Genomic DNA, 26,688 nt, shown 5'->3' with positions numbered 1-26,688 from the left:
ACACCCTCTAGGTCCTGGAAAACTGCTTCTCTTCCTGGGGCTTTCACATGGCACCTGCTCTTCTCACTGAGCACCCAGCTCCATACTCACCTGCACAGACTCCTGATGCTGGGACTTGGCAACAGCCAAGGAATGCCAGGCTATAGGCCAGAGTCTTCTGGAGGTGGATGGAGCCATCCTGGACACTTCAGGAGATGGTCTGTGATCATCTTGGGGGAGCCAGCTCAGCAGCAGATGGCTGGGGCCAGGAGGAGGCAAGAACCCAAGTGTAAACAGGGGAGTTACACTGGGCTGAAATGATGGGATGGCAGAATTAGCCCTGTCGATCTACCACCAGATCAATCTCATCCTTGGGGCTGTCCCATGCAGGGCCAGGGATCAGAATTCAATGATCCTTGTGGGTCCCTTCCAGCTCAGGATATTCTATGGCTGTCATGCACCTTGTCTCTGCATCCCTGTGTTCCCATGCAGTGTCTGCACCCATCCACCTCTGCCCATCCATTCCCAGACTGTCTCTACTCCTTCATCTAAGTGTCCAGCTCTTCTCAGCTATTTAATCCACTGTTTAATCCACTGCTGGCTCACTGGCTCCCCATGCAGCACACCATGGTGCTCTCTCATCCTCTGACTGGTTTCTCATGCTTTGCTGCATGGCCTGGAGCAAGCAAAGGTGGGACGAAGTTCTTTTCTGCCAGGGGGACATATCAGGAATAGTAGCTACGTGTGGCTGTGAAACAGCCTCTCTGGCTTGTTCTGTTGCTGGTAAGTGACCGATGTACCATTAAATAAAAGCAAAATGCCCCCATTTATGTCAGGCTGGACAGGAATGAAGCTCTGCCTACTCAGAGGTCCCAGTTCAGCAAGAGATGTAGAACATCTGAGGCCTGAGTTTTGAGGTGTGCAGACACATTCCTCTGAGGACTATGTCCCCTTGTGATGACCTTGCTGAATCTGAAGGTGCTGTGTAAGAGCACACCCCACTGCACCCTGGGGGTGGCCCTTTCCGGGGTTTTCCTGGGATCCCCCATACTTGCTAAATACTGTTGCAGTGTTTGAAAGCTCAGGCAGTCCCCGGTGCTGATGCTGTTGATAATGAGGCACTTGTGATCACAGAATCGTTTCTTTGCAAGTGTTGATCAACAGAAGCTGCAAAGTCTTTGTCCTGGGGTGATTTTTTTTGTTCTCTCTGCTCAGCTGGTGTTGATGGGGAGGCACTTGCAGGGCTTTGTGTTTGAGTGGCTGGCTCCAGCCCACTTCCCGAAGCAGCAAGTGTTGAGAACCATTTAAATATTGCTGACATGAGGTTTTATTGCATCAGGGCCACCCCAGCATCCCGTGCTGACAGCCGCCCTCAGTCCTGCCCCTGACCCTGCAGTGCTTCAGCCACCTTACCCAACAAGGTGATTCCCAGTATTCCCATCCTTGATGGACCTTTCTCATCACCTGTTCTGGTTGTCAGGGAAAGGGCATATTTTCAATTAGCTGCATTTCCACAGTGTGGCTGCTGTCTCAGGTGAGCTCAGAGACGGTCTTGCACCACAGAAAGAGACAAATCACAGAATAAAAAGGAAGCCATCCTTTGGGATGAAAGTATGTCCCAGACACGTACATGAGAAACCCAAAAAAGGGCCTGTGAGGCTGGTAACTTGTGTTATCTCACTGTATCCACTCATTTCCAAAAATGTGTTGGCCTCTGCATTCAGTGCTGTATCACTACAGCAAGATCTCTTTGGGCAGAAAGACCAGTGCTGTGCACTCTGCTTTCCTGCCTCAGGGCAGGGGTGGGAGTAGTCACCTTCTCTCTGTGTAAATTTGGTGCCTCAAGGTCTCAGACAACGCTCCTGCCTCACCCCCAAACTTCCCTCCTCATGGAGGTTCCTCGCTGCGTTTTTTAATGTTCTCTTTCACCCTCCTTCCTCTCTCCATCCACAATACTGGATTTCTCCTTTCTTTTTTGTGTCAGAGATTCACTGGCCAATGAGCACACAAATCTTTCTTCCCTCTGCTGAAATCCCAGCATGTCTGCAAGGTTTCCTGAGCTCTCCTGCAGCCCATGTGCCCTCTGAGCCCTGGCTGGCAGCAACCTCTGGCTGATGGGGGCCGTGGGGCTCCCCAGGATGGCTGAGCTGTGTTGTGCCAACCACGTCCCCAGGCACTGCAGATTTGTAACAGTGCTTTATTCTTCTTTTTCTTGATCTCTCAAGGGTGCCAGCTCATCTGGAGCTGGCACCAGCAGGAGGCATAATTAAGAGAATCAGACAGAGCTGCTCAAAGGCAGCACTTGGCTCCCTGTGTAGCCCAAGAGTGTTTGCACACACAGATGACAGGTGGAGGGGGGCCATGGGAAGCTAATCCCAAGGCCTCACTCTTTCCTGATGTTTTCATTTGGGGAGAAGCCTCCAGGTCATCTGCAGTGCACGTTTGTGGGCAGGTTTCTGGTGTCAGTCTCCTTCAAGACAAACAGAGAAAAGCAAAATGCCCCTACCAGTGCAGCTGGACAGGAATGGAGCTCTTCCTACCCAAACATCCCAATTCAGCAAGAGATGTAGAACATCTGAGCCCTGAGTTTTGAGGTGTGCAGACACATTCCCCTGAGCATTATGTCCCCATGGGATGACCTTGCTGCATCCAGCAGGTGACCTGCTGTGTAAGAAGACACCCCACAGAGGACACATCTTGCCCTGTGTCATCTGCTGCAGCTTCATCCCCTGCCAGTGACCCAGTGAGGCCCTTCCTCTCCCTTCACTGAGCCCCTAAGCAGGGCTCTGATTGCTGTTCTTGGCCATCTTCCCAGGTCCTCCTGGATGGCCATGCTGTCCATACCTGGATGTGAAGCACACCCGGTGTCAGGATGCTGTTGGGATCCTTAGGACCACTGGTGTGAACTCACGCTCTCCTCACTAACTCCGTTGTCCACTCCAGGCAGTGTCACCCGGGGTCTGTCCTTCACACACTGCAGGCTGTGACATGACATGGCACTGCAGACACCCACCTTTCCTTTGTGTCATCAGACTCCTGTTTCCAAAGCCTGCAATTCCCACTGACTCTTCCACGCCTCAGCCCTTTGAGAGGTGGGGTTGCAGAGGGAGGCTTGGGAAAAGGGCTGCCTGCCTCAACCCCAGCAGGCTGAGGAAAGGGCTCACCTGGCTACGGTGAAGGGTAAAGGGTTTTTGGGAAGGCAGATGCCACAGGTGATGAAGCCATGATATCAGGGTTGCCAGATGGCCTGGAAGCTTCAGCACCAAATATCCTTGGCATTAGCTGGTGGTGAGTGTGTTCCAGGTTGTGAGATTCTCCCAGTGTATGCGCGTTGCCCTCTCACACCACTGCACTCAAGTTCGTGCAGTACCATCTGGACCATCTCTTTTTGTAACAGCAATTGAAAATAACATTTTCCATGAAGGACCAGCCTTCCCTTCCCCAGTGCTGACTGTCTCAGGTGCTGGCACTGCATGCTCACACAATTTCACACACAGCAGCCTTGGAGCCCCATCCAAGCGTTGCCATTTCAACAAGAGTGCTTGCTTTGAGTTTTGAGACACAGCCCTTGTGCCAGGACCAACCTGGATCACTTAGGAAGCTTGGATCAAGAGCTGGAGAGGCTATTTTCAGGTGTCTTATCCCCACCATTAAAAAAGAGGTCATTTGAAACATTTGGCTGCAAATACAGCAAAGAGCCCCAATAGCAAATCAGATCAGAAGCCCTTTCAGCTTTGAGCTCTTGGGACAAACCCAGGCTTTCAGCACCACATGTAAAATTGTTCTTTGAAAGGCACTGATTAAAGTCAAAACTCTCCACAAGATTAATGAGCTGCTTCTTTGCCTTACAGAACATTGGCAAAAAGATGTCGTGCCAGCAGTTCATCGCCAACCTGGACGGGCTGAACGATGGGAAGGACTTCGCGAAGGATTTGCTGAAGGTAACGTGATATAAATAGGCAGTGGGATACTGTCATTATTATTGCAGTGCCACCTAGTCCTGCTGGGGCACCCTGAGCCCTTCAATCAGCGTTTTTCAGTGTGCAGTTGTTTCAGAGAAGAATTATAACCCCCATGGATGTCTCTGCCAAGAGGTCTGTTCCCTGGTGGTGTTTTGTCCAGATTTGGGGCAGATCTGCCCTCAGAGCATACCAGGGGCCCTTTTCCCCCCAGCAGCTCTGTGATGCACACAGAACAAGGTACCTCCCACCCCCAAATATGACCATCCAGCACTGATACTTCACTTCCATGTAATTAGATGCAGTGTTCCAACACAGCTAGTGCACTACCATGGGATATTGGTTAAACACTCCAAAGGGAGTATTTTCACCCTGTCCCACCCCTCCATGTGGTCAGGGCCACCTCCACATTCTGCTTTCCTAGTCCATTCCTGCTTTTTTTCCAATGCCCCAGGGAAGCCACTGGAATTCTGCACAGGAGGAACTGGAAAAGCTGATCCCAAGGTCACTCATATCTCCCCTGCTACTCAGTTCAAGCCTCCCCTTTCCTTTCCCCTAGTGAAGACATCAAAGGTGTCGTGGCACATCCCTGAGTCTTCTAGCATCTTGTGTAGGCCAGGATTCATTCAGGACTAGGTGCAACACCCAGAATGAGTAAAAAATGTCATATACAGGCTCCTGAGCAAGGTTGGCTGCCAGACCCCCCTGCTGCTGACGTGCCCAGTCCAATACCCAGCGTGGCACACAGATAAAAAGGGCTCTGGCAGGACAGCAGTTGTCCTGGTAATTGGTGAATGCCTCTCCAGGACAGTTCAGCAGGGAAGGGATCTCTCCAGGAACACAGGCAGAATGTGGAGGAGGAGATGATCTCACAGCCAGACATGACTTCCATGAGAGACACAGCTAATTCCATGTTCTTGTTTCAGACACTGTATAACTCCATCAAGAATGAGAAGCTGGAGTGGGCCATGTAAGTATGTGCTAAGCATTTGAGAGCTAGTGTGTCCTTCCAAGTGTCTGGCAGGTCTTAAGCCATGTTTTCAGTCCCAGAATATTTCCTGCCAAGCCCTTAAGCACTGAAGTGCCCTCTGTAGGCAAATGGAGTTTATTTATGGCTTAGACACAAAAGAAGTTGGGGATGTTGGTGACAGTCTGTGGATCCATGATCTAAAGGAAGGGAATGCCCTCTCCAGGTGCTTCAGGAGTCTCTGCACAAGGAAAGATCCGTGGTTACTTTGGTCACTGACACTTTCCACCTCTTCCACATAGGTTTGGGTTTTTTTCTGGAAACAGAGTCAGAGAATCAGTCAGAAGGGAAGGGACCTTGTGATATCTCCAGTTCCCTCCTCAAAGTATGGTCAGCATTGAATTCAGACCAGGACACTCAGGGCTTTGTTCAGTTTGATCCTGAAAACCTCCAAGGACAGAGAACCCACAACCCCTCTGGATCAACAAACCAATACTTAATTATTCTGAGAGAGGCACTGTTTTCTTATCTCTTTTGTTTTGCCTTATGCACACTGACTCTTGTCCTTCTGCCATGCACCATGGTGGCCTTTTCCCTCACACAGGGAAGGCTGCCTGGAGGTCCCCCAAATCCACCTCTTCTCCAGGCTGAGCAAGACCAGTTCCCTCAGTCACCTCTTACACAGCCCTCGGGTTCCTTGGTGGCCTCAGCTGGACTCTCCCCACCCCGTTGATGCTCTTTGCTGTGCTGGGAGCCCAGCACTGTTTGCTGTATCACGATATGATGCAATGAGTGCAGAGCAGGGGATCACTTCTCTTCGCCTCCTCACTGTGCCGCTGTTACACAGCCCAGGGTGCTCTTGGCCTCTGTTTCTGCCAGGACACACCGGCTGCCTCCTGCTCACCCTGCTGTTCACCCGGAGCCCCAGTGAAGCCCTGGGGTGCTCCTGGCCCTCTCAGCAGTGGCCCTGTACCTCTCTTGTTTATGTCATCCACAAGCTCCATAAGACGCACTTTGTCTTCTCCTCCAGATCAAACAAGCCTGGAAACAGCTAGCATGGTGCCCCCCATCACAGGTTCACACAGCACCTTCCTCAGCCCTTGTTCCCCTGCTCTGCCACCCACTTCTGCCCAGAGCACAAGTCAGGACCCTCAGTGAGGCCCCCCAGCCCCAGTGTCTCCTCATTGCTGCTGATGGGAAGCCCTTAACAGACCTGGGATCCTAAGCTAACACTGTGGACATTCCCTTTCCCTTTTTCCCTTTCCCTTTTTCTCTTTTTCTCTTTCCCTCTCTCTCTTTTCTTTTCCCTCTCCCTCTCCCTCTCCCTTTCCCTTTCCCTTTCTCTCTTTCCCTTTCCCTTTTCCTTTCCCTTTCCCTTTACTCCCATCCCCTCCATCTCCCTTTCTTTTCCTCTCCTTTCTTTTCCTGTCCTCATTAGCCTCAGACCTCTCTTGTCACGGGACTGAACAGGACCTTCTGGGCCTTTAGCCCCATCACCTGCTCTCTTCCTCATATTATCCTCAGCAGAAAAGCATCTGGAGCTGGTTTGATCCTCCCTCCCTCCCCACCTACCTGGGTCAAGCTTTGCAGAGCAGGAGCCCCCATCGCCTGCCATGCCCGATGGCAGCGGCTGGTGCCTCCTTCCACAGCCAGCCCTGGAAAGGCAGGAGCTTCTTAGCGGTCAGGTACCATCGATTTCCCTTTAAAGCCCATCCTTCCCGTCACCTGCGCGTGGGCTCTGTCGCGAGAGGGAGCTCCGAGCTCCGCAGCCGCAGCCGGCGGGATGGTTTATGTAAGGGGAGTTCAGCAGGAGTGCATCCATCTGCCGCTGGATGCGGGCTCTGGTTACACAACGCCCGCCAGCACAGCTCCCTGCTCGGGCACATCCCAGGGATGTCACCCCCCGCCCGGGTCCCGCTGCAGCATCCAGCCCCCTCCTTCCATTCTCTGCCCACTCCATGGTATCCCTGCAGCCCCTCACTCACCCCACATCGGCCTGGGATCAAGAGACCCCCTCAGCTCCTCAAGTGCTGAGAGATGCTCCCCGATATGGGATACCTGGGGCAGAAACTCCCTGGCATGAGGTGTCCGGGTCAGAGAGTCCCTGGCACAGGAGTTCTCTCAGACACCCGGCACTGAGGCACAGCCTTGCACAGGCAGGACCCTCTCCTCCCTGCTTCCCTCTGCCTTCTGTCCTTGTCTGTCCCAGGAAGGAAATGCCCTTGACCACAAATCCCAGCAGACAGGCAGGTGTGTGACCATCAGCCCAGCAGCACGGAGGACTCTGAGGGGTCCCTCTGGTGCAGCCCAAAGAACTGAGCCCCACTAACCCCCACCCAGCTGTAGGGTCTGGGCTCTGTCTAAGCCCCAGGACTCCTGTGGGCGCTGAGGGCTGAGAAATCATCCTTCTCTTCCACGAAGTGTCTGATGCTTTTGCCATCTGCTTGTGCAGGGGGGCAGTGTGTTCTTTTACTGCTCACATCCCAGCCAGTGGATTCACCTCTGGGTCACTCCTCAGCTGAGGTTTGGTCCCAGTCTGATCTGCAACCTAATGTGACCACTCAGGGCATTTAGACATTGACATTTATCACACAGGGCAGAAACTCCTTGTTTGCTCTTCCTCCTTCATGTCCCAGGGACACTGGGAACTATCTCTTCCCATACAAGTTCTAGTTTCTATGTGCCAGAGTAGGTTTTACTCCAGACAGGAAGAGACAGGCTTGGTGGAGTCAGTAACACTTTGCTAAGATGCTCAGCTCTTGCTGTTCAAGGTCCAGGACCAGGAGATCTGTTTAACAGAAGCAGTTTTTATGGAAATGACCAGCATTTCTTGCTCTTTGCCAGCTCACCCTGAGGACACAAGTGGGGAGCTGATGTATAACCTGTTCCAGGGTTTGTCTTTTTTTTTGGTCAAGTGGCCCATCTCCCCAATGTCTGCAGAGCTTTTGTTCCTCAGAGATGCAGAGGACATTCCTAAAGGTCCTTCAGTATTTAGGAGGCTGCAGGCACTGCCTCTCGGCAGTTGATAAATGATGGTAACACCTGGATTTCAGCAAAAGCTCTCCTTAAGCTCTGGTTTTAGGGCATAGAATCAGAGGATCTCCCTGTGAAATGCCTGTAGTCCTCAGCATGGGGTGTCTGCAGTTTCCTGGTGTTCAGACAAGCCCCCATCCTCTCACCCATGTTGAGTAACCTCACAGTGGGACCTCTGGGACAGTTACCTGCCACCCAGCTCAGACCACCACCACTGGCACTCTCTGTGTGCATTGTCCCTGTATCTCCTTTCTTTTTCTTTCCCTGACCTGTAATATAAACCCTAAACCCAAGGCAGACAGGGCACTCTGTGACCCACCCCACGTGTTCTCCACTCAGTCTCTTCTCCGATTTTGTTTCCAAGCGATGAGGACGAGCTGAGGAAATCCCTCTCGGAGCTGGTAGATGACAAATTCGGAGCCAGTGCGAAAAAAGTGACGAGGATTGTTGACAGCAGCAACCCCTTCCTGGACATCCCCCAGGCGCTGAACGCCGTCACCTACAAGCACGGGGTCCTCACCCGCAAAACCCACGCAGACATGGATGGGAAGAGAAGTATGTGTTAATGGGACAGGGAGAGGTGCCCCAGGCACTCCCAGAGCTTTTCCCTACCCTTCTCCCTGGCATGTCCTCACTGCATCCCAGGGAACACAAGAGACATCCCCTGAAGTGCCAGGATGCAGGGAAAGGAGGGTGTTTTGAGGCATTTGTAGACATTAATGTTTTCAGGAGGCCTCAATCTTCCTTTCTCACTGCCAAGGAACCTAACAGTGCCTGCCCCACACAGACAGACCTGGGCTTCCATCCTGTTCATGGACCCATTCCCAATCCCACTCTCTGAGCAATGGGGGCAGGATGTCCTCCCCAGCCCTGGCCTTGGGAACAGTCTGGTCTGCCAGGCTTTGCTCCTGTCCATGTCCTGCCATGTGCTGGCTGGGGGACAGAACACCCCACAGCTCTGCTATCAGCATGTGGGATTATAGGAAAGGTAAAGGAAAAGATATTTGGGAACTGTTAATGAGCAGAGATTAATTAAACCTTGGATAATCCCTTTTGCTAATTGACATGATTGGCCCAGTCACTGCAGCCAATTTAAACTCTTTAGAAGAGATTACCACCAAAGGCCTCCCTTGCTTCCAGCATTTTCTTAATATCCTGTACTTGGAGGATCAACTGTCTTGTGGTGATGTGGATGGCTCCCCACACCTTCCATCCCTCTCCAGCTTCCAGAAAGTTCTCTGTCCCCAAGTCCATCAAGCTGGCTGGTGGCAGTGCTCCCTCCTCAGTGTAAGAGAAGCTCCTTACCCAGGGCACAGCTGCCCAACTCACCAGAAGCAGGAGAGTCTCAGGGAATGTCTCTGCTCCACGAGCATTTAGTCCAAGGAACATGAACCTGGGCTTAGAGGAGCACAGACTTCCTGCAGGTGTCCAGTGGTGCCCCTGGACCAGCTCATCCCTGGTGTTGACCTGCTTTGTTCCTGCTGGGAGGCTGCAGAGCCCAGCTACTGTCTCTCAAACACATGTCCCTGCAGACAAGCCACTCATGAGCAAAAACTTGGAGGTGTATGAGGTCTGGGCACCACTGTGTGCCTGTGGTGGATTGGGGGAAGGATTGGGTTTGCCAGGAAGGTCAAGCAGCACCAGCAGGAGCAGACATGTACAATTAAACATTCTTCCTTTTTTTAGCTCCCAGAGGAAGAAGAGGTTGGAAGAAATTTTATGCTGTGCTTAAAGGGACCGTCCTTTATTTACAAAAGGTAACCATGGGGGATTATCCCCTTTGCTGTCTCGTGCTGTCTCCAAAGCAGTCCTGATGTCCTAAGCAGGAGACTCATAGGTGCAAGCAGAGGTGAATCCATGTCCTAACACATGCATGGACATCAACAGGCCTCCTCCAGAGACTATAGCTGGAGGATGCTCTCATCTTTTGTAGTGGTGTTCATGCTAAGGAGACTATTCACAGCCTCAAAAGAGGACCCTGAAGGAAGAAATATGAAAGAGGAAACACTGAGGCAAGATTTCTGCAGAAGAATCCCAGCAAGTAGGAGCTGTTGGAGAGGATGAATGAAGAGATGATATGGAATAGATGAAATAGGATAAGGGTGAGAAATGCAATAGGAAACTGAAGAGGTGGATCATCTGACCAGTCTTATACTGCCTGTTGTTTTATTTGCAGGCAGAGATCTGATTATGCAGAGCTTTATTGTGTCTGATATAGGAAGCCAGTTGTGATCTTTTTGGACTTCAGCAAAGCTTTGAATACTGGCTCTCACAGGATCTTTCTGGACAAACTGTCCAGCCCACAGCTGGATAAACACATCATGTGGTGGGTGAGCAACTGGCTCGTGGGTTGGGCACAGAGGGTGACAGTGACATCAGGCTGGTGACCTGTCACTGGTGGGGTTCCACAGGGCTCCATCGTAGGCCCCGTGCTCTTCAACATCTTCATAAATGACTTGGACGTGGGACTGGAGGGGATACTGAGTGAGTTTGCCCACACTAAACTGGGAGGAGCTGTCAACTCCCTGAAGGGCAGAGAGGCCCTGCAGAGAGACCTTGATAAATTAGAGAGATGGGCAATCACCAACCATATGAAGTTCAACAAGGGGAAGTGCTGGATTATGCCCCTGGGATGGGACAACCCCGGATGTATGGACAGACTGGGAATGAGAGGCGGGACAGCTGTGCCAGGAAAGGGCCCTGGGGGTCCTGGTCAATGGCCAGTTGGACATGAGTCAGCAGTGCCCTGGCAGCCAGGAGGGCCAACCCTGTCCTGGGGGCATCAGGGAGGGGATTGTCCTGCTCTGCTCTCTGTGGCCTCACCTCAGGTTCTGGGGGCAGTTTTGGGTAGCATAACATCAAAAAGATCTAAAGCTGTTAGAGAGCATCCAGAGGAGGGACATGAGGATGGGGAAGGGTCTGGAGGGAGCAGCTGAGGTCACTTGGCTTGTTCAGCTGGAGGAGACTGAGGTCAGACCTCACCGGGGTCTGTAGCTTCCTCACAAGGGGCAGCAGAGGGGCAGCTCTGATCTCTGCTCTCTGTGATGAGGTGTTCCCTTGTTCCAAGGGAACAACCGGAGCTGTGTCAGGGCAGGTTTAGGTTGAATCTTGGAAAAAGGTTCTTCCCCCAGAGTGTAGCTGGGCACTGAACAGGCTCCCCAGGGCCCTGGTCATGGCCCCAAGGCTGACAGAGCTCAAGGAGTGTTTGGATGACACCCTGAGGCACATGGTGGGATTGTTGGGACTGGTCTATGCAGGACCAAGAGCTGGACTTGGATAATCCTTGTGGGTCCCTTCCAACTCAGGATATGCTGTGATTCCATGATTTTATGTTTAAAGTTTATATTCTTCTTCATGGCCTTCCTGATCTGGGTCTTTCCATGGGCTGCCAAGTGACACTTTCTGCCTCTCTTCACCTCTGCTCATTGTGTAGCCACCTCTAGTCAACACAAACACAAATCCCACATCCTCGTGGAAATCAGAGTCACCATGGACTATCTTCCCTGCATGCTGTAGGATGACACTTGGATGCTAGGAGGATTTGCTGGAAAGTTTTCCGTGGGAAAATCCGAGGAGACTGGATAGGGGCTCACTTGAATGTGAATCCCAAGCCAGCCCAGGATGCCAAATGTCTGTTCATAATGCAACAGCATAACCCACTGAACTAGGTCTGAACTACCTGAGCAGCACACGCCGAGCAGTAACCCATTGAACTCACCTTGCTGGAGCAGCACTCCCCGTGGGCAGATGCTCCTACGAATTGCAGCATTATCTCCACAGCAATGAGAGTAAACAAACAGTGGATTGTATAAGAAAGGCAGAAAGGTCCTCGGGGCAGCACGGAATTATGACTCAGAGCTCTCAGCACACCCCAATGATTCCCGTGTTTTGCCAGGTCCTATGGCAGATGTCAAAAAGCCAACAGAAATCTGGCAGCAGCGCATGGTAACTTGCAGTGTGGGTTGCTCTTAGCCCAGTGGGGTTTTCACAGCCCTGCCACTCTGTCCTGCAGCTGAGGGAGAGCCCAGCTCTAATCCAGCCCCTCAAGTCAGCAGCACTCTTCTCACATCTCAGTCCTTGTCTCGTTATGAGTGTCCACATGGAGTCCACCAAAGAGTCCTCATGCTGACCACAGGTGATGCTTGAGGATTTGGCTTGTACAGAACTACCATCAACATTTAATTTTATGACAGTTTTTCCATGGAAAACAAAAAAAAAGACATTTCAATGATTGCAGGAAGCTTTTGGATGCGAATGGATTTTTCACCAAGGAAAAATCTCAGCATGAGTCAGTTGAGAGGGTAAATATTTCCTCCTGAGTGGAAGAAGAGGGGCAGGCACTGATTTCTTCTTTGTGGTGACCAGGGACAGGACTTGAGGGAATGATCTGATGTTGTGATAGGGGAGGTTTAGGTTGGAGCTCAGGAAAAGGTTCTTCCCCCAGAGGCTGGTTGGGCACTGACCAGGCTCCCCAGGGCAGTGGGCACAGCCCCAAGGCTGACAGAGCTCCAGGAGTGTTTAGACAATATTCTCAGGTACCTGCTGTGACTCTTTGGGATGGTCCTGTGCAGAGCCAGGAGTTGGACTTGATGATCCTTGCATGTCCCTCCCCAGCATATTCTGTCATTATGTGACTGGGAATGAAATACACTTTCAGAATGGAATTTTATTTCCACGCTGGACCAAAATCCAGTTTACTGAAGATTTTCTTGACGCTTGTACAGCAGCAGAAGGAGCCATGAGGCTGACACTGAGTGTCATCACTGCTCCTGGGGCAGAGGGGTTGGAGTTTCTTTGCTGTTTCAAGGCTTGCAGCAGTATCCACCCATTAATATAGTTCATTATGTTAGTCTAAGGTGTTCAGGATTTAAAAGAGAGCAAGGATGAGACTGACATGGCAGTTAGAAGACTGTTCTTATCTCAGTGACCTTCAGGAGCAAGTGGTTAAGACTGAGGGCTTTCTTTATGGACAAAGACTGAAGAAGCAAAACACCCAAGATTTGTTTAGGTAATGAAAATGTCTGATAAATAACAGCCATGACTGATGTGTAATTAGCAGGAGGGACCAGAATTGCCAAGGGTGCCCGAAGGAAGCTGCATTTGGAACAACAACAAAAGTAAAGCTAAGGAATGTTTGGGCAAAGGATTTGGGCAAAGAGGGGTTTCTTGGTTGCAAGCTGCTGCCAGACTGTGTTATAGTCCTCTTCAGGGGATTCCTTGGGCTGGGCTTGGCTACAGACTGTGTCTACCAGGCTTGCAGAGACAGAGGGATGAGACCATGAAGACAAAGTCTTTTCCCTATCATTTCCAAACATTCCCAGAGCTAGGAGAGTGGATAAACATCCACCTGCCCTGTGGAGTCCTGGTGCCATTTCCTGCCTGTGGGGTGGTTTGCAGAACAAAGGAGTTGCACAATACAGAAGGAAGCAGTGTTCCAGCCTCCAGGATCTCAGCAGAAGATGCCTGCAGATAAACATAAGGTAGAACCTGGCTTGAGCACAAATCACTGGGAAAAGATTTTCTGATGTGAAGATAGAGGAGAAAGCACCTGCCTTCAGACCCACCTGATGTCACGGAGCACAGGTTCAGCCTGTTCCACTTTTTTGCTCAGACCAAATCAGGGATCTGGGCTTTAATAGTAAATTCCCAGAAGTTTCATAGGAAACTCTCCTCCATTTGGTTTTGAGGAGCAAGTTGAGTATAAATAAGAGTGAGAGATAGAGGGAAAGCAGGGGGGAAGGAGGGCCTGGGGAGGTAGATAAAAGGAGGAACAGCCAGACAGAGAGGTGGACATAAAACAGGCAGAAGGGTGGGTGGGTGAACAGGTAGAAGTGGGTCTGACAGAAACAATTCAGGCAGCAGCCATGGACCTGCTGGTGAGGAGATGTCACATGTCATTGACTTGCTGGTGTTAATTGCTGGATCAGCATGTTGGAGCACAGTCTGCTGGAGCAATTGCTTGATCCCCTAAAGGGCTGCAGAACAGTCTTGAGGAAGAAATGCAGGCTTGGGAGCAGGGCACACCTCTTCTGAGCACTAATCTGCTCTGGGCACTGACTCACTCCATGGCCTTTGGCAACTTACTTCACCTCTGTGAAATGGGGATAATAACCCTTAATCACCACACATGGAGGGCTATTGAGAAGAATGATGGAGAGCTGTAAAGCACGAGCTGCTTTTATACAGGGGTACTGGAAAGGGTGCAGGTCTTCCCACAGGTTCTGCCCTTGCAGCTCCCAACCACAAAGGGGTTCCCAGCAAAGCCCTGAGCCACAGATGCTGTTGCAGGCAGGCCCTTGCCAAGATAGTGCTCCTTGGAGAGCCAAGTCCTTGTCAAACTGGAAAGTGCACAAGGGTTAGTATTCCTTATTAAATGGTTTGTTTAGGCTGGTAGATGTGAGGTGAAGAAAAGGAAAAAGAGGAAAAGCCACTCAGAAGCCAGACCATGAGGAATCTCTGTCAGTCCATGTCCATGTTCCCAGCACTGCCCAGGGCTGGTTCTGAGGGCAGAGGAGAGGGCAGCAGATACACCGGGCTCTCTCACCATGTCCAGGTGCCCTACAGGGACACGATGTAGGGGCCTTTTCTTGACCAAACAAGCTTTGAGATTACTACTGGATCTCCCACTGCCTGCTCACAGGGGTGGGCAGCAGGGAACAGTGCCCCAAAGCCTCCAGGAGCACCACCATGGCCAAAGCTAAGCCCAGGCAAGGGGGTGGTCGTGCGTGTTCAAGCAGAGCCTTGGGGCAGCAGGAAAGGCACATGAATGGGGAATCTGGCTACACCATCAGCATCAGGAGCTGAAAGTAAATTTAGAGGGATTCTGAAACAAAGTGTCCACACCTGGGGGTCAATTCCTGCAGAGGATATCCCCAAAACAGACCCTGGAAAGTGCTGATCCCCACTATCCTACACCTGGAGAAGCAAGGGAAAAATCGACATGCCACCATTCAAGGGCTGGGGGCTAAGGGTAACTGGAATGATGTAGCACAGCATTCCTTTGCCCACATCCCAGTGACAAGTACCTGTGGGAATGGTACAGGACACATATGACAAAAATTCTAGAGGCCCTTGATACCAGATCAACCTCTTTGCCAGGAAATGCATGGCAGGATAACAGCATAGAATCAGGTTAGTGATACGATATAGAACTGCCTGAAGTTCCTCCAAATATGATACCACTTATGTTCTAGTATAGATCAGTTCCTCCAAATATGATACCACTTATGTTCTAGTATAGATCAGTTCCTCCAAATATGATACCACTTATGTTTTAGTATAGATCAGTTTCTTTGAGAGTTAAACCAGAATCACTTCACTGGAAGTGTCTGTGTCACTGTTATGTTGTGGTTTTGGACACATCTCTTCCTCAGCAGCAGTTTATGCACACACTTAAACTTACGTCAGAGCTCAGAAGGGCTGTGAGGCAAAATGCAGAGAAGCTGCTGGAGACTTTGGAGCAGAGCTGATGTGATTTGTTAAAGGGCAATGGGATTATTCTCCAGGGAGAGGCTACATGGAGTAGGTTACCCTGTGGTGTAAGTGCTGGGCACTGTGGTGGCTTCAGACGTGTGTGGCATCGGGCAAGCCTTGGGGATGTCTGTGGATGGAGCAGTTTAAGAGCACACAGACATCCCTCAGCATCATCAGCCATCCACACCATCATGACCACGGGCACTGGGATGAGCCCCCTGGAAGAGTCAGCCCGTGCAGTGACCTCCAGCACTTTGCACTCCTGCAAACAGGGAGGGAGAAGGTGGAGAGAACCCACTTCGTTCAACCTCACGCTGATTTACTGGGCCCAGCATTAGAAAAAGAAGATTTGGCTTTTCCTTACATAGACATTGAAGCCTGAGAACTTGAAATCCATAGAGGCAATACCTGATGATTCCATTCAAGCTGAGGATCTGCCTTAGTCAGAGCAGTTTGCAGCTGTGGCAGGTTCTTCTTGTCATGTGTCCTTAAGCCGAGTTATTTGTGCTGTATTTTCAGAAAGCTTGCCTTGAAATTAGAGATCAGCATGGTCAGATTTTTTCAGATCCAGAGAACTTCAGCCTTGGAAAAACATCCTGAATTGAAGGATCTCTACAATATAGGAGGCCCGAGCAGCAATGTCTTCCTCAAGCAAGTGGGGTAACACATTAGGTCCTCACAAGGCAAAGCATTTGTTTTTCTTTGCTGCAAGGCTAATAGCCCATTCCTATGGCTACTGAAATCCCTACCCTGGAAAGGTCATCTACACTGCCCAGCTGAAGGCCCACCCAAACACAGGGTGCCTGCAGCACCCAGCCTTCCTCTGCTGGAAAGCCAGAGCTATTCTTTGGAGTTCACCAATCCCAGGAGTCCCTGCCTGACATTTCTGGTTGGCCTTATGGCATTTTTTTTGCACAATGCCAAGTTTCAAATGATGATGAACACAGTGTGGCAACCACTCTCCTGGATGGGGTGACTGCTTCAAAAGAGGAACTTCAGTAGCTTATTTCCCATCAGTGAGCCACATCCATGGCCTGGGGAGTGCTGGTGCTCTGGAGAGCAACAAAGGGGAGACCTTTCTGACCCTACACCAGAGAACAGCCTCACTAATCAGAGTTACCATCCAGGAGCCTGAAGTATGGCTCTTCCTGAACAGCTGGATTTGTATCACCAGGACACAGGAAAAAAAAATGTCTTTTTGCAAATCTGCAGAACAAACCGAGGTCTGGCTTGAAAGCTGAGGAAGGGCTGGGACAGATAGACCACCACCACCAGGCAGAGCTGCCCTGGTGCTGACAACCAAGGGCAATCAAGGAAAGGAAATTATAGAGCACAGTAGTCCTGTGGCACTGTAACCTTCCAGGGCAAGGCAGGCCCTTCCAGGGCACCCTGTCCTGCCATGGTCAGGGTGGTGGCACAGTGCTTTGCTTTAGACAGGCCACGTTCTCTTACATCACCTGTCCGTGTGTGTATCCACCCATCTGTCCATCCTTCCATCCCACCATCCAGCTGGACCAGCTGTTGAGCTGGCAGGGGTGCAGAGTGAGAGAAAGAATATAGCTTTAAGTGGCCATGAGCTCAGTCACTGGGAAAGCAAAAGGTAAACACAGGATTGACTGGACTCCGCTTTTCCCTAAAAAGCGCTGTGCCAAGGTCATCTTTTCGGAATCCCATGTTTGGTATTTTCTACCTTGTTATAAAATACACACATATATAGTTCTTGCCTAATTCCCTACTTGTGTGAAATTGTCCTTCAGTGGAGAAAGCAAAGCAGGAATCCAGGGAATGGGGCTGCAGTTTGCAAGTGCCAGTCTAATGAATTACAGGGGAGACCATGCCAAGGGGGCACTAAAGAGAGTTCAAGAGTGATTCAGGTGGGCCACGCTCAGTCTGGCAACTGCCCAGCAAACCCCACACCTCTGTGGAAGAGCACTGGTTGCAGGGATGCTGCTGTTCCAGAGCCCAGACCCTCCTTCCCCCCCCCAAAACTGGAGTGATAGGACAAGGAGTGATGGGTTCAAACGGAAAGAGAGGAAATTTAGGTTAGATATATGAAAAAAATTCTTTATTGTGAGGGTGGTGAGGCCCTGGCACAGGTTGCCTGGAGAAGCTGTGGCTGCCCTGGAAGTGTCCAAGGCCAGGTCAGAGGGGGCTTGGAGCAACCTGGGATAGTGGAAGGTATCAGTGCCTGTGGCAGAGAGTTGGAATGAGATGGTCTTTAAGGACCCTTCCAACCCAAACCATTCTGTGATTCTGTGATTCTATGATTCTATGAAGCTGCAGCACCAGGCCAGGTGCTCAGTGATACCCACTGTGGACTGGGAATTGCATCCCAGCTTGAGCTCTGAGCTGTGGGGGCAGCTCTGCAGAACCCTGGCCCTGCCTTGTGCCTTCCCATGAAGCCTCAGGCGTGTGCCGTGTTAGAGATAACTATTGCTAATTATGTTTGAAACTTTCATCTCCTTCTTCACATCTTCCCAGTGAACTTAATGATGGAAGCAGTTGCCAGATGTTAATTATTATCATTATCAGCTCCCAGCACTTACTGTACAAAGCAGTGCCTTTTCCTGGTCCCGGCACTCTGTGATTATAGCGCGGGGGGGAGAGGCAGGTTCATTAAAGCAGCCCGCAAGTGTTAGTGTTGTCATTATCCAATTAACGTTCCTCTTCACAGGATGAATATAAACCTGACAAAGACCTCTCTGAAGTGGATCTGAAGAACGCCATCCGTGTGCACCACGCCTTAGCCACAAAAGCCTCTGACTACAGCAAGAAGTCCAACGTGCTCAAGCTGAAGACAGCTGACTGGAGAGTCTTCCTCTTCCAGGCCCCGTGAGTACCAGCTCTGCCCTGGATGGGCAGCCCGACCTCCAGACACTGCCAGAGTCCCCCTGACATGCCCAGGTCAGCACACACATCAGGGGACAGGGCTGGGGGGAGCAAGGAGCTGAGGGACTGTTCAAAGGACTTGGTCATAGGCCACAGTTTCTTGGTAGATTTGTGTCAATCCTGAAAGTCTTTCTCATCTGTCACCAGTCTGGGGTGAGAAGGATGGGCTGGGATGAAAAGGGCTCATTAAAGGGCTCCTTTTGCTAACTTCAATTGCCAGTGGAAGGGAGAAAATCCATGTGGTGCATTGAACTGAGGTTTCCCTCATCGTCCTTTGATGGGGAAACTGTCTAAAGCTCCTCAGAGAAGACGTCTCAGCCAGGCTGGATTTTCCTCCTTCCTTAGTCCATTGCAGAGGGAAGTTGTGCTGTTCATAAGTGTCAAGTGTGATTGAGTCATCTCTTCTGTCATGTGTTTTTCACATCTTCTGCTGAGAGAGGTGACACTGGAAGTTGGATTGGAGTGCTATCAAACTAAAGATTGACACCTCAATTTCTGCAGCAAAAACCCCTGGAAGGGTTGGGGGAGCAGTGCCTGAACAAATTTGATGAGAGACCCCGGGTAATGTCCCACCAATGATACAACTGAGGGGTCCATCCTGCTCTGTGGGACCGCTGTTGTGCAGCTCTTGTTCTCCAAAGAGCAGGACATCCTTGGCCCTGGCCTCTCCCCAGCTCCTCAGGAATGCTGACAGAGCTGATGAGGAAGGCAGGACTGGCAGGACTTTGAGAGACAGACAGCAGCCCTGAAATCATCAGGGCTCTGTAGAGGAGCCAGTTATCCAGGATTTCCCTCTGGTCACAACCCAGGGTGGCACAAAGTGGCTTCAAAGCAAAGCCACTGGTGCCCCTCCTGAGCACAGGTGGCTCCAGGACTGTTGTGAGCTGGCTGGTCCTGGGTCAGGAGCATTTACAGACACTCTCTCTCTTCTCCCTTCCTCCATAACAGGAGTAAGGAAGAAATGCTCTCCTGGATCCTGCGAATCAACCTCGTTGCTGCCATTTTCTCTGCTCCAGCCTTCCCAGCTGCAATCTGCTCCATGAAGAAGTTCTGCCGCCCGCTCCTGCCTTCGTCCATGACCAAGCTGTGCCAGGTAACATGAGAGAAGGACTGATGGAGGAGTACCCAGGGCTCAGCAAGCCCTTCAGCAGGCAGCTCGTGCTGAGCTCATCAGCAGGTCCCCCTGTTCCTGCCTGATGGGCACACTCGGGTGCTCGGGGCAGGAACAGGGGAGTGGAGCAGGCGACTTGGACAGACGTGGAAAATCCTGGTGTCAGGCCAGTGCTTCCTGTGCAATGGCTGTAAACAACCCCACCTACACCTGCCTGTTCGGCTGTTTGTTCTTTGCCCATCACATCCCAGCACCTTCCTGTTCCTGGAGTTGAAAGAGCTGAATAGCTCCACAGTTGAGGCAGCAGAGCCCAACAGCTCTGCAGGTTTATTTTATTTTTATTTCACTTACCTGCGGTCCAGGTTTATTTTATATCATGGCACTCAGAGGTTTGTGAGCTGCAAAGCCACAGGTGAAGAGGGAGTCTGAGTCTCACTCAGTAGGGAAGTTTCTGGAAGCAAGGGGTCCCGGTGCACAAGGCCACAGCTGCCTAAGGCTCAGCTAACCAAAAGCAGCTGCCATCCAAAGAGGAGCTTTTGTTTCCCTGTCCAGGGAAATCTCAGCATGCCTTAGCACCTCCAAAAAGTAGGGACACACTGCCACTGCCCTCCAGCAAAGGAGAGGACAGCCTGAAATATCAGGGCAGAGATACAGCTCCTGTCTGCTGAGCCAGATGAGGCCAGATGTCACCTTTCTCAGAGCCCAAATGGGGAGGGTGCTTTTATCTTGAAAAGAGCAGGATGAGCAGCTCTTGGGGCAGTGCTGGTTCTGCCTGGTTGTTAAAGGATGTGGAGCATTTCATGTTTATGATGCTAAAGACGCCCTGATGCCAAAAAAAATCCGCTCTTGGCAGTTGAGATCCCTGAGGTTTGGACTCACTCAAATACCTGTGTTTCCACTGCTCCTTATCAGATGAATTTGCAAATTCACAGCACACCTTTGGCTCCAGCAGAGTAGCTGAGCTTTTGTCCTTGCAGAGAGAGCTCCCACACCCACAGGCAGGCGGTGCACTTGGGTGCTGCACTCCCACGTTTTAATACCTGACAACTCTTCTCTCGGCAGGAGGAACAGCTGAGGTCTCATGAAAATAAAATGAAGCAGATTGCAGACGAATTAGCAGAGCATAAATTACATCCTGTAGAGAAGAGCCTCAAGTCAAAAGAGGCTGAGGAATACAGACTCAAAGAACATTACCTAATATTTGAGGTAAAGGAACTTTCATCTTTTCTGTGATAAATGATACCTTGGCTGATTGACGAGAACTGAGAACTCCAGGGTGGATGCTGAGAGCCTGGGAGAGCATGAAAGGAGAGAGAAGGACAAGGGCTCCCAAGCTGGATGGGTGTCTTGGGACAGGAGCAAGCCCTGCTGTTTTGCACTGAAGCTAAAAAAAGACATAACAGACATTTCCTCCCCTCTGTGGTTTCTAACCAGAGGAGGGGAAAACTGATGAGAGAAAGAAAATCCTCCTTTACTGTGTCAAATCTTGACATTTCCTCAGGTCCCAAGTAAGAAAGTGGTTCAGTTCTTAGTGTGCATCAGTCTTTTGCAGCAACATTAATAAAAAGTGAAGGGAATCCCTGGGAGAATTAATCTTGTTTTGCTGCAACAATTTCTGTAAATAAAGCCAAACCCAGCATTACAGCTGATTACAGACTCTTTGAGGATGCATGTAACTAAGTTTTAGCTCTCTTTAAAGTCTAATAGGCATTTAATTGTGGGAGAAATGGGATATTTTGTTCCAGTGAGAGTTGAGCAGAAAATTCCTGCCACACAGGTGTCAGTGGGAAGGGACTGCTGGAGGCCTCTAGTTTTGCTTCCAGCAGGAAGTTGGAGTATTCCTAGTCTTAGCCCAAACTGAGTGTGTCATTTAGCGGCCGAGCCTCAGAAATCTCCGAGGATGGAAATATCCCACCTCCCTCATGCCAGGGCTGCACCACCCTTTTGTGTAACACCCAGGCTCTCCAAAGCCACAGCTTCTGGCTGCTGGTTCCCTTGTCTTTGTACCAACCTTTCAAGCGGTTGCTGCTGCCTCCCATTTTCCAGACATCTTGTTTTGGATGCCTGCAGAGAAGCCTCCATCCGAGCATTTCTCTGGGCTGCCTTTTCAGTCTGCGAGGAGAAGTTGGCACTTCCAGAGCATAATTCATGTCCTCTGTCTTGCTAGATGTGCTCTAGAAATGCTTGTTTCTCTGGGCTGACAAAGAAGCCAGTACAGGCTGCCTTTGAGTTGTTAGGAGAAAGGATGGGTATTACACAAGTCCTTAAAAAGATCCCATCTAGCACTGGAAGAAGGGATCCAGGCAGAGAGGAGATGCCTCCCTTGATACCGTGCTCTGTGAGGAGCAATGGGGACATAACTCAGCAGCAGCAAGTGAATCACTGGATGGAAACAATAACAAGCAGAAGGATTTGAACCAATGAAAGGGAACTCCTAAAGCAGGAAGGAGCAGATCAGTTGGTCTGATTTTGCCCCCAGTATTGTCCTTATACAATCAGAGTGGCAGCCAAGACTTGTAAAAGTAGCTGGAGAGTGTTACACACACACACATGGACACACGGACACACAGACACACTCCTTTCAACACTGAGTTGATCAGCCTTTGCACAGACCAGGCACTGTGCTGTGGTTAAGCCTGGGGAGTGAGATTAGTGGGATCCTGATGGTACAGGATGGGTTTTCCTGCAGTAGCAGATGGCACTGTCACACACACCGTGGCTTGTCCCTGTTGCCAGGCTCTCTGTTCCCTCTTTCCCTGCAGAAGAGCCGCTATGAGACGTACATCAACCTGCTGTGCATGAAGATAAAGGTGGGGACAGATGACCTGGAGAGAATTGAGACCAGTTTCTTCAAGGTGGAAGCTGAGGACCTTGCTTTGCGGAAGACACATTCGAGCCCTTCCTTGAGCCAAGGGCACCTGTCCATCAGCTGTAAGGCAGAAAAGGACATTTTAGAGCAGAACACTTAACAAGGAATGTGTGCACAGGGGGATGAACCGGCGATGCTCTGCGCTCCTGGACTAGATCGATGAGCACAATTTTACTTAGGAAATTATCCGAGCAAAACCGTAGACATGTATGACATGGGGATTGCTCTAGTGAAAGAAATCAAAGAAGCTTTAGTTGACACTCTCTGACAATGCTCTGGCATTTCAGCATCATCTCTTCTTCATTCCCAACAGCACCAGTGGCTTTTCTTTTCCTCCTGCTGCAGCCTGCACAACAAAGGGATGTGCTGGTTCGTCAAGGGCCAGGTTGCTCTTTTCTCCACCAGCCCTCTCTCTCCGCCTTCCCTCCCTGGAGTCCCCACCGGTTCATGGTCACAGTCCCCGGCAGTGCAGGAAACTCAGCCGAGATGACACGGTCTGTGGCACCACCAGCGCTCCCAGAGAAGGGCACAGAGGGGCAGGAGCACGTCCCTCCCACGAGGGGAGCACCCTCCAGCACGTCGTGACGTGAGACGGGTGTCGTGAGCTGATCACGGACCAAGTGAGAGGTGTCTCCAGCGTGGCACATGGGAACATCATTTGCCCCTGGCAGGAGAGGCCTGGAGTGCCCTCTATCACCTTATCCTTTTTATATATATATACATATGAATATATATAAATAAATATATATATATAAGGAAACTCTAACGTGGGTTTTAACCTCAGTGTGCAAGTGAAGGCAAAGCTGCCTGGGGAAGTCACTAGGGATGTGGAGGGTCTGACCAGCCCACCAGGACGTTTCAAAAATTGCAGTAGCCTATGTATCTTCTTTTTTTTTTTTCTTTTTCTCCTTTTTTTACTCGGATGGAAATCCCACCTGGCTTTGCTGTGATACATCGCTCTCCTGTTCCTGCTTATTCAGACAAACTGGCCAAGTGGCTGCTTGTTGGGCAACCACGGCATCCACCACTTTGGGTTCAAGGCACAATTGGAGCTGTGCACCAGCTCCAGGGAACCTTTGTGTGCAGGAGCAATCCCACCTGCCCATCCCTGCTGGATCCCTCCATCCTGTGATGCACATGCTGTACTCTTTTAAGTGGGGAATTGTATTCCTGTTCCTTTCTGCTGTCTGTGGTCCAATGATTTGCTGTTGTGCTGAAGTGATTCCTCTGCATTTCAATGCCACGACTGTCCTCCCACACTTTATTTATTTCACAGTTTGGTTTGGTCCTTTATCTCAGATTGCTTTTCTTTCCCCTCGGTGCATTCACAGTAATCAAGTTCCAGTTTTGAAGGATCTTGTAGCTGCTAATTACAGTCATTTATTGTTTATCTTTTGCAGCATTTTTTTAAACAAACAAAATAAGATTTATTTGGACCTTCAATGTTTGAGAGCCTATGGACTACTGTTTTCCATGATGGTTCATGACACTAAAAACCTCTTCCCAACTTTGTCACCTCTTCTTTTATCTCTGTTTCTTTGTACAGTTTGATAGTTTATTTGAAATGATGCACTAAGAATCATGTAAAAAAAAAGAATAACAATAAAGCTGAATCTGTTGGTAAAGAGAATTGGTCTGAAGCAGAGTTCCACCATGTGCTGGCTCGATCCCAGATTTCACAGCACCAGAAGGCCAGGCTGATACAAGTCTCCACCAACACCTGCTGCACAAAAGCCAGGATTCTGTGGACAGGCAGCACCAGAAAATGGCAATTCCTTTCCACAAGTGGGGTACAACCCCCCCCATCCCCCTGGGGGCTGAAAGCACTGGCCTGTGCTTTGGATGGATGACTCACCCCTGGAGCAGGTGTGGAAAGATAGGCTGCTTTGGGAACATATTCAGGAACCCTTCTCTCCGACTGGTGCATCCCAGGTGTGTCTGTCCACGTGCAGCCTAGAGATTTATGGGAGTAGAAAGGTACCAACACCTGCCTTGGGGGTTGGACATGTTCTGGGGGGAGAGGAGGAGTCCAGGGCTACACTGAGTGGCTGTTTCTCCAAGGCATCATTGCTTTCATGTCAGATACTGTACAGACATCCCTTGCTCTGCAACCTCCAAGATGCTCCTACTCACATGAAGTGTCTGGTGTCCAGACTCCACAGTGGAAGTTTGGAGGAAACCTGGACCTAACTCCTCTCCAAAATCCCAGCTATATTTTGTATTTCAGCCTGCCCTTTCTGAGCGTCCCTTCCAGCAGGCAGTGATGTCTCCAGTGTGTTTGAGCTGCCACCAGGAGCAGCTCAGCCCCCTGGTTGAAGGTGCCAGTCTGCCATCCTCAGCTTGCAGAGAAAAGCAGGATCTTGCAAAGTCTCCTCTGGGCACCAGGAAAAGGCCTCAAGGCCTTGAGACTCACCACCCCATGGATTTGGGAAGGGGTGGCAGCTGATGTCAGACAGAGGCAAGACAACTCTGAGGGTAAAACTTGCACTGAGGGTAAAAACTTGCACTTCACTCTGAGGGTAAAACTACCAGCAGTTTGCCAAGTGCACAAGTCCTGATCCACACGTGCAGGTGTGGTGAGAACATCTCATCTGCACAAGGGCACTGAGAACAGCCAGAATTCCTGGTTTGACCAATCCACATCCTCAACTTGTGACCTGGAAGAAAACAGTTCTTTCCCCCCTCCTTCCCCCTCTGGAGGTCAAGGACTCAACCACCCACCTGTACAAGAGAAGAGCAGCATCTCAGAGGAGTTAGGCAGCCACATCCTTTTCTCTTCCTGCAGGTACCTAGATGTGCTTTCTGGCACATCCCCAGCCTGTGTCAGCCCCTCTAGCAGGCACCACGACTGCTCTGGTTCTCACACAACCTCACCTGACAGCGGCGGTTCGGCCTGACCACTTCTCCTGGTCACACCACCAAATTCATTTCAGAGGGACTTCTTTGTGGGGGAGGCTTTTTGATCCCAAAGCCAGGATCTGGTGCTCCTCTCCTGCTTGTGTCACCCGATCTGTGTCAGCAGAGCAGTTCCTTCCCCTCTGGGAAGGGCAGCAAAGGCATCATACACGCAGAGCAGAGCTGGCAGGAGGCTTCGGTGGCTCCCCCCACCTGTGAAAATCGCTGTAAAATATTTACGGCCAAACCCTGGGAATACACGTGGCTGGAAATGAGGAGTCTAAAAATAAACCAGCCAGGGGAAAAAGGAGAGAGATACACAGGCTTCCTTCGGAGGCAATCGGAGAGAAAATTGAAGTAGCGTAGCTGCCTCTAAATATAGCACACAATTATGGGAATTGAGGGGCACGTTTAACAAGAAATCACCACGAAAAAAAATCCTGAGGCTGCCATGGCTCTGAGCTAGTGATGCCTTAGCAGATGCAGAGCATCACAGATCCCTGCAAACCATGGAGCAGGGAAGAATCCCCCTGTGCAGGGCAAACCCACAGCTCCTTTCTGAGGGACTCAGAGAGCAGAGAGCGGCAGGGATGCTTGGTGGGGATGAGTTGCATTGAGCACACCCTGAGGTTTGGCCACATGGTTGCTCTGCACCCCAGGGTTGCTCTGCACCCCAGCAGGAGACTCAAGAGCTGCACTTTCTTGTAATGCAGATGCTGCTGTGCCAGCCTTGGGGGGAACTTCTCCATGAATGGAGCTCACAAGCTCACAGATTCTGAGGAGAGCCAGGGCTGCTTTGGGAACCCGATGGCTCCCTACCTCTCTTTTCTATTTCTCTGTTTTCCTCAGGGATAAGCCTTGGTGATCTCCCACATGTGTCCCTTCCAAGGGGTCAGGTGCTCTCTGTCTGTTCCTGTCTACCTCACTATGCTCCAGGAGCCACTGGAGGAGAGAAGATGGGAGATCAAAGGCAATGGGAAGTTGGAGCATGTCCCAAGAGTAACGGGAGAGTGGAGAGCGGCATCGTACCACTGCCTTCATCCAGCAAGGCTTGGGGCTGCACAGAAGTGGGGCATGATGTGTCCAAGGGTTACGTGGCAAATATCTCCCAAATCAGGACTTGACCTTCATCCTTTATTCTTTATGCTTTATCCTCACCTTTTATCCTCAGTCCTTTATCCCCAGTCCTAGACATCTAAGACCTCCTTGGGTGACATGAGCCGCGTGGCAGGAGGGCAGGATCCTTCAGCCTTTAACCTTCTGGGAAATCAGTGTTGAGATGCCTTATTGAGGGTGAAGTGCTGAGCCCTCTGGTCTATCTGGAGTCCCCTCAGCACATGTGATGGGTGTTAGGAGTGGCCTGTGACCCAGCAGGGTTAGCTCCAAGGCAATGGCATCCTGGGGGGGGTTGGAGCAGAAGAAGCCCAGGCTGTGGGTGTGATTATCTGGGCCTTCAGCGTGGGCAGCATCATGAAGTCTGGGGGCTTGTCTCATGGCTCTGTGCATTCATAGA

The 26,688-nt window shown here is 50.7% G+C and overlaps 1 protein-coding gene across 3 annotated transcripts in view; it reads left to right on the top strand.

Annotated features, from left to right (window-relative positions):
* Positions 1-23,910, top strand: part of PSD2 (pleckstrin and Sec7 domain containing 2) — an 87,039-nt gene extending 63,129 nt beyond the window's left edge. For 2 of the 3 annotated variants that reach the window (XM_064671533.1, XM_064671534.1), the window contains 8 exons: positions 3,830-3,920; positions 4,865-4,908; positions 8,303-8,493; positions 9,625-9,695; positions 18,086-18,243; positions 19,249-19,393; positions 20,474-20,617; positions 22,174-23,910. In XM_064671533.1, the coding sequence (XP_064527603.1) occupies positions 3,830-3,920; positions 4,865-4,908; positions 8,303-8,493; positions 9,625-9,695; positions 18,086-18,243; positions 19,249-19,393; positions 20,474-20,617; positions 22,174-22,380 (1,051 nt within the window). In that variant the 3' untranslated portion in view covers positions 22,381-23,910. The remainder of the gene's footprint in view (positions 1-3,829; positions 3,921-4,864; positions 4,909-8,302; positions 8,494-9,624; positions 9,696-18,085; positions 18,244-19,248; positions 19,394-20,473; positions 20,618-22,173) is intronic. The other variant, XM_064671535.1, reaches the window with a different exon arrangement.
* The last annotated feature ends 2,778 nt before the right edge of the window (positions 23,911-26,688 follow it).

This window comes from Pseudopipra pipra, chromosome 15 (assembly GCF_036250125.1).
Source record: "Pseudopipra pipra isolate bDixPip1 chromosome 15, bDixPip1.hap1, whole genome shotgun sequence".
NCBI lineage: Eukaryota > Metazoa > Chordata > Aves > Passeriformes > Pipridae > Pseudopipra > Pseudopipra pipra.
Note: the sequence above shows the minus strand (reverse complement) of the source record. Positions and strands in the feature narration are given on the sequence as shown.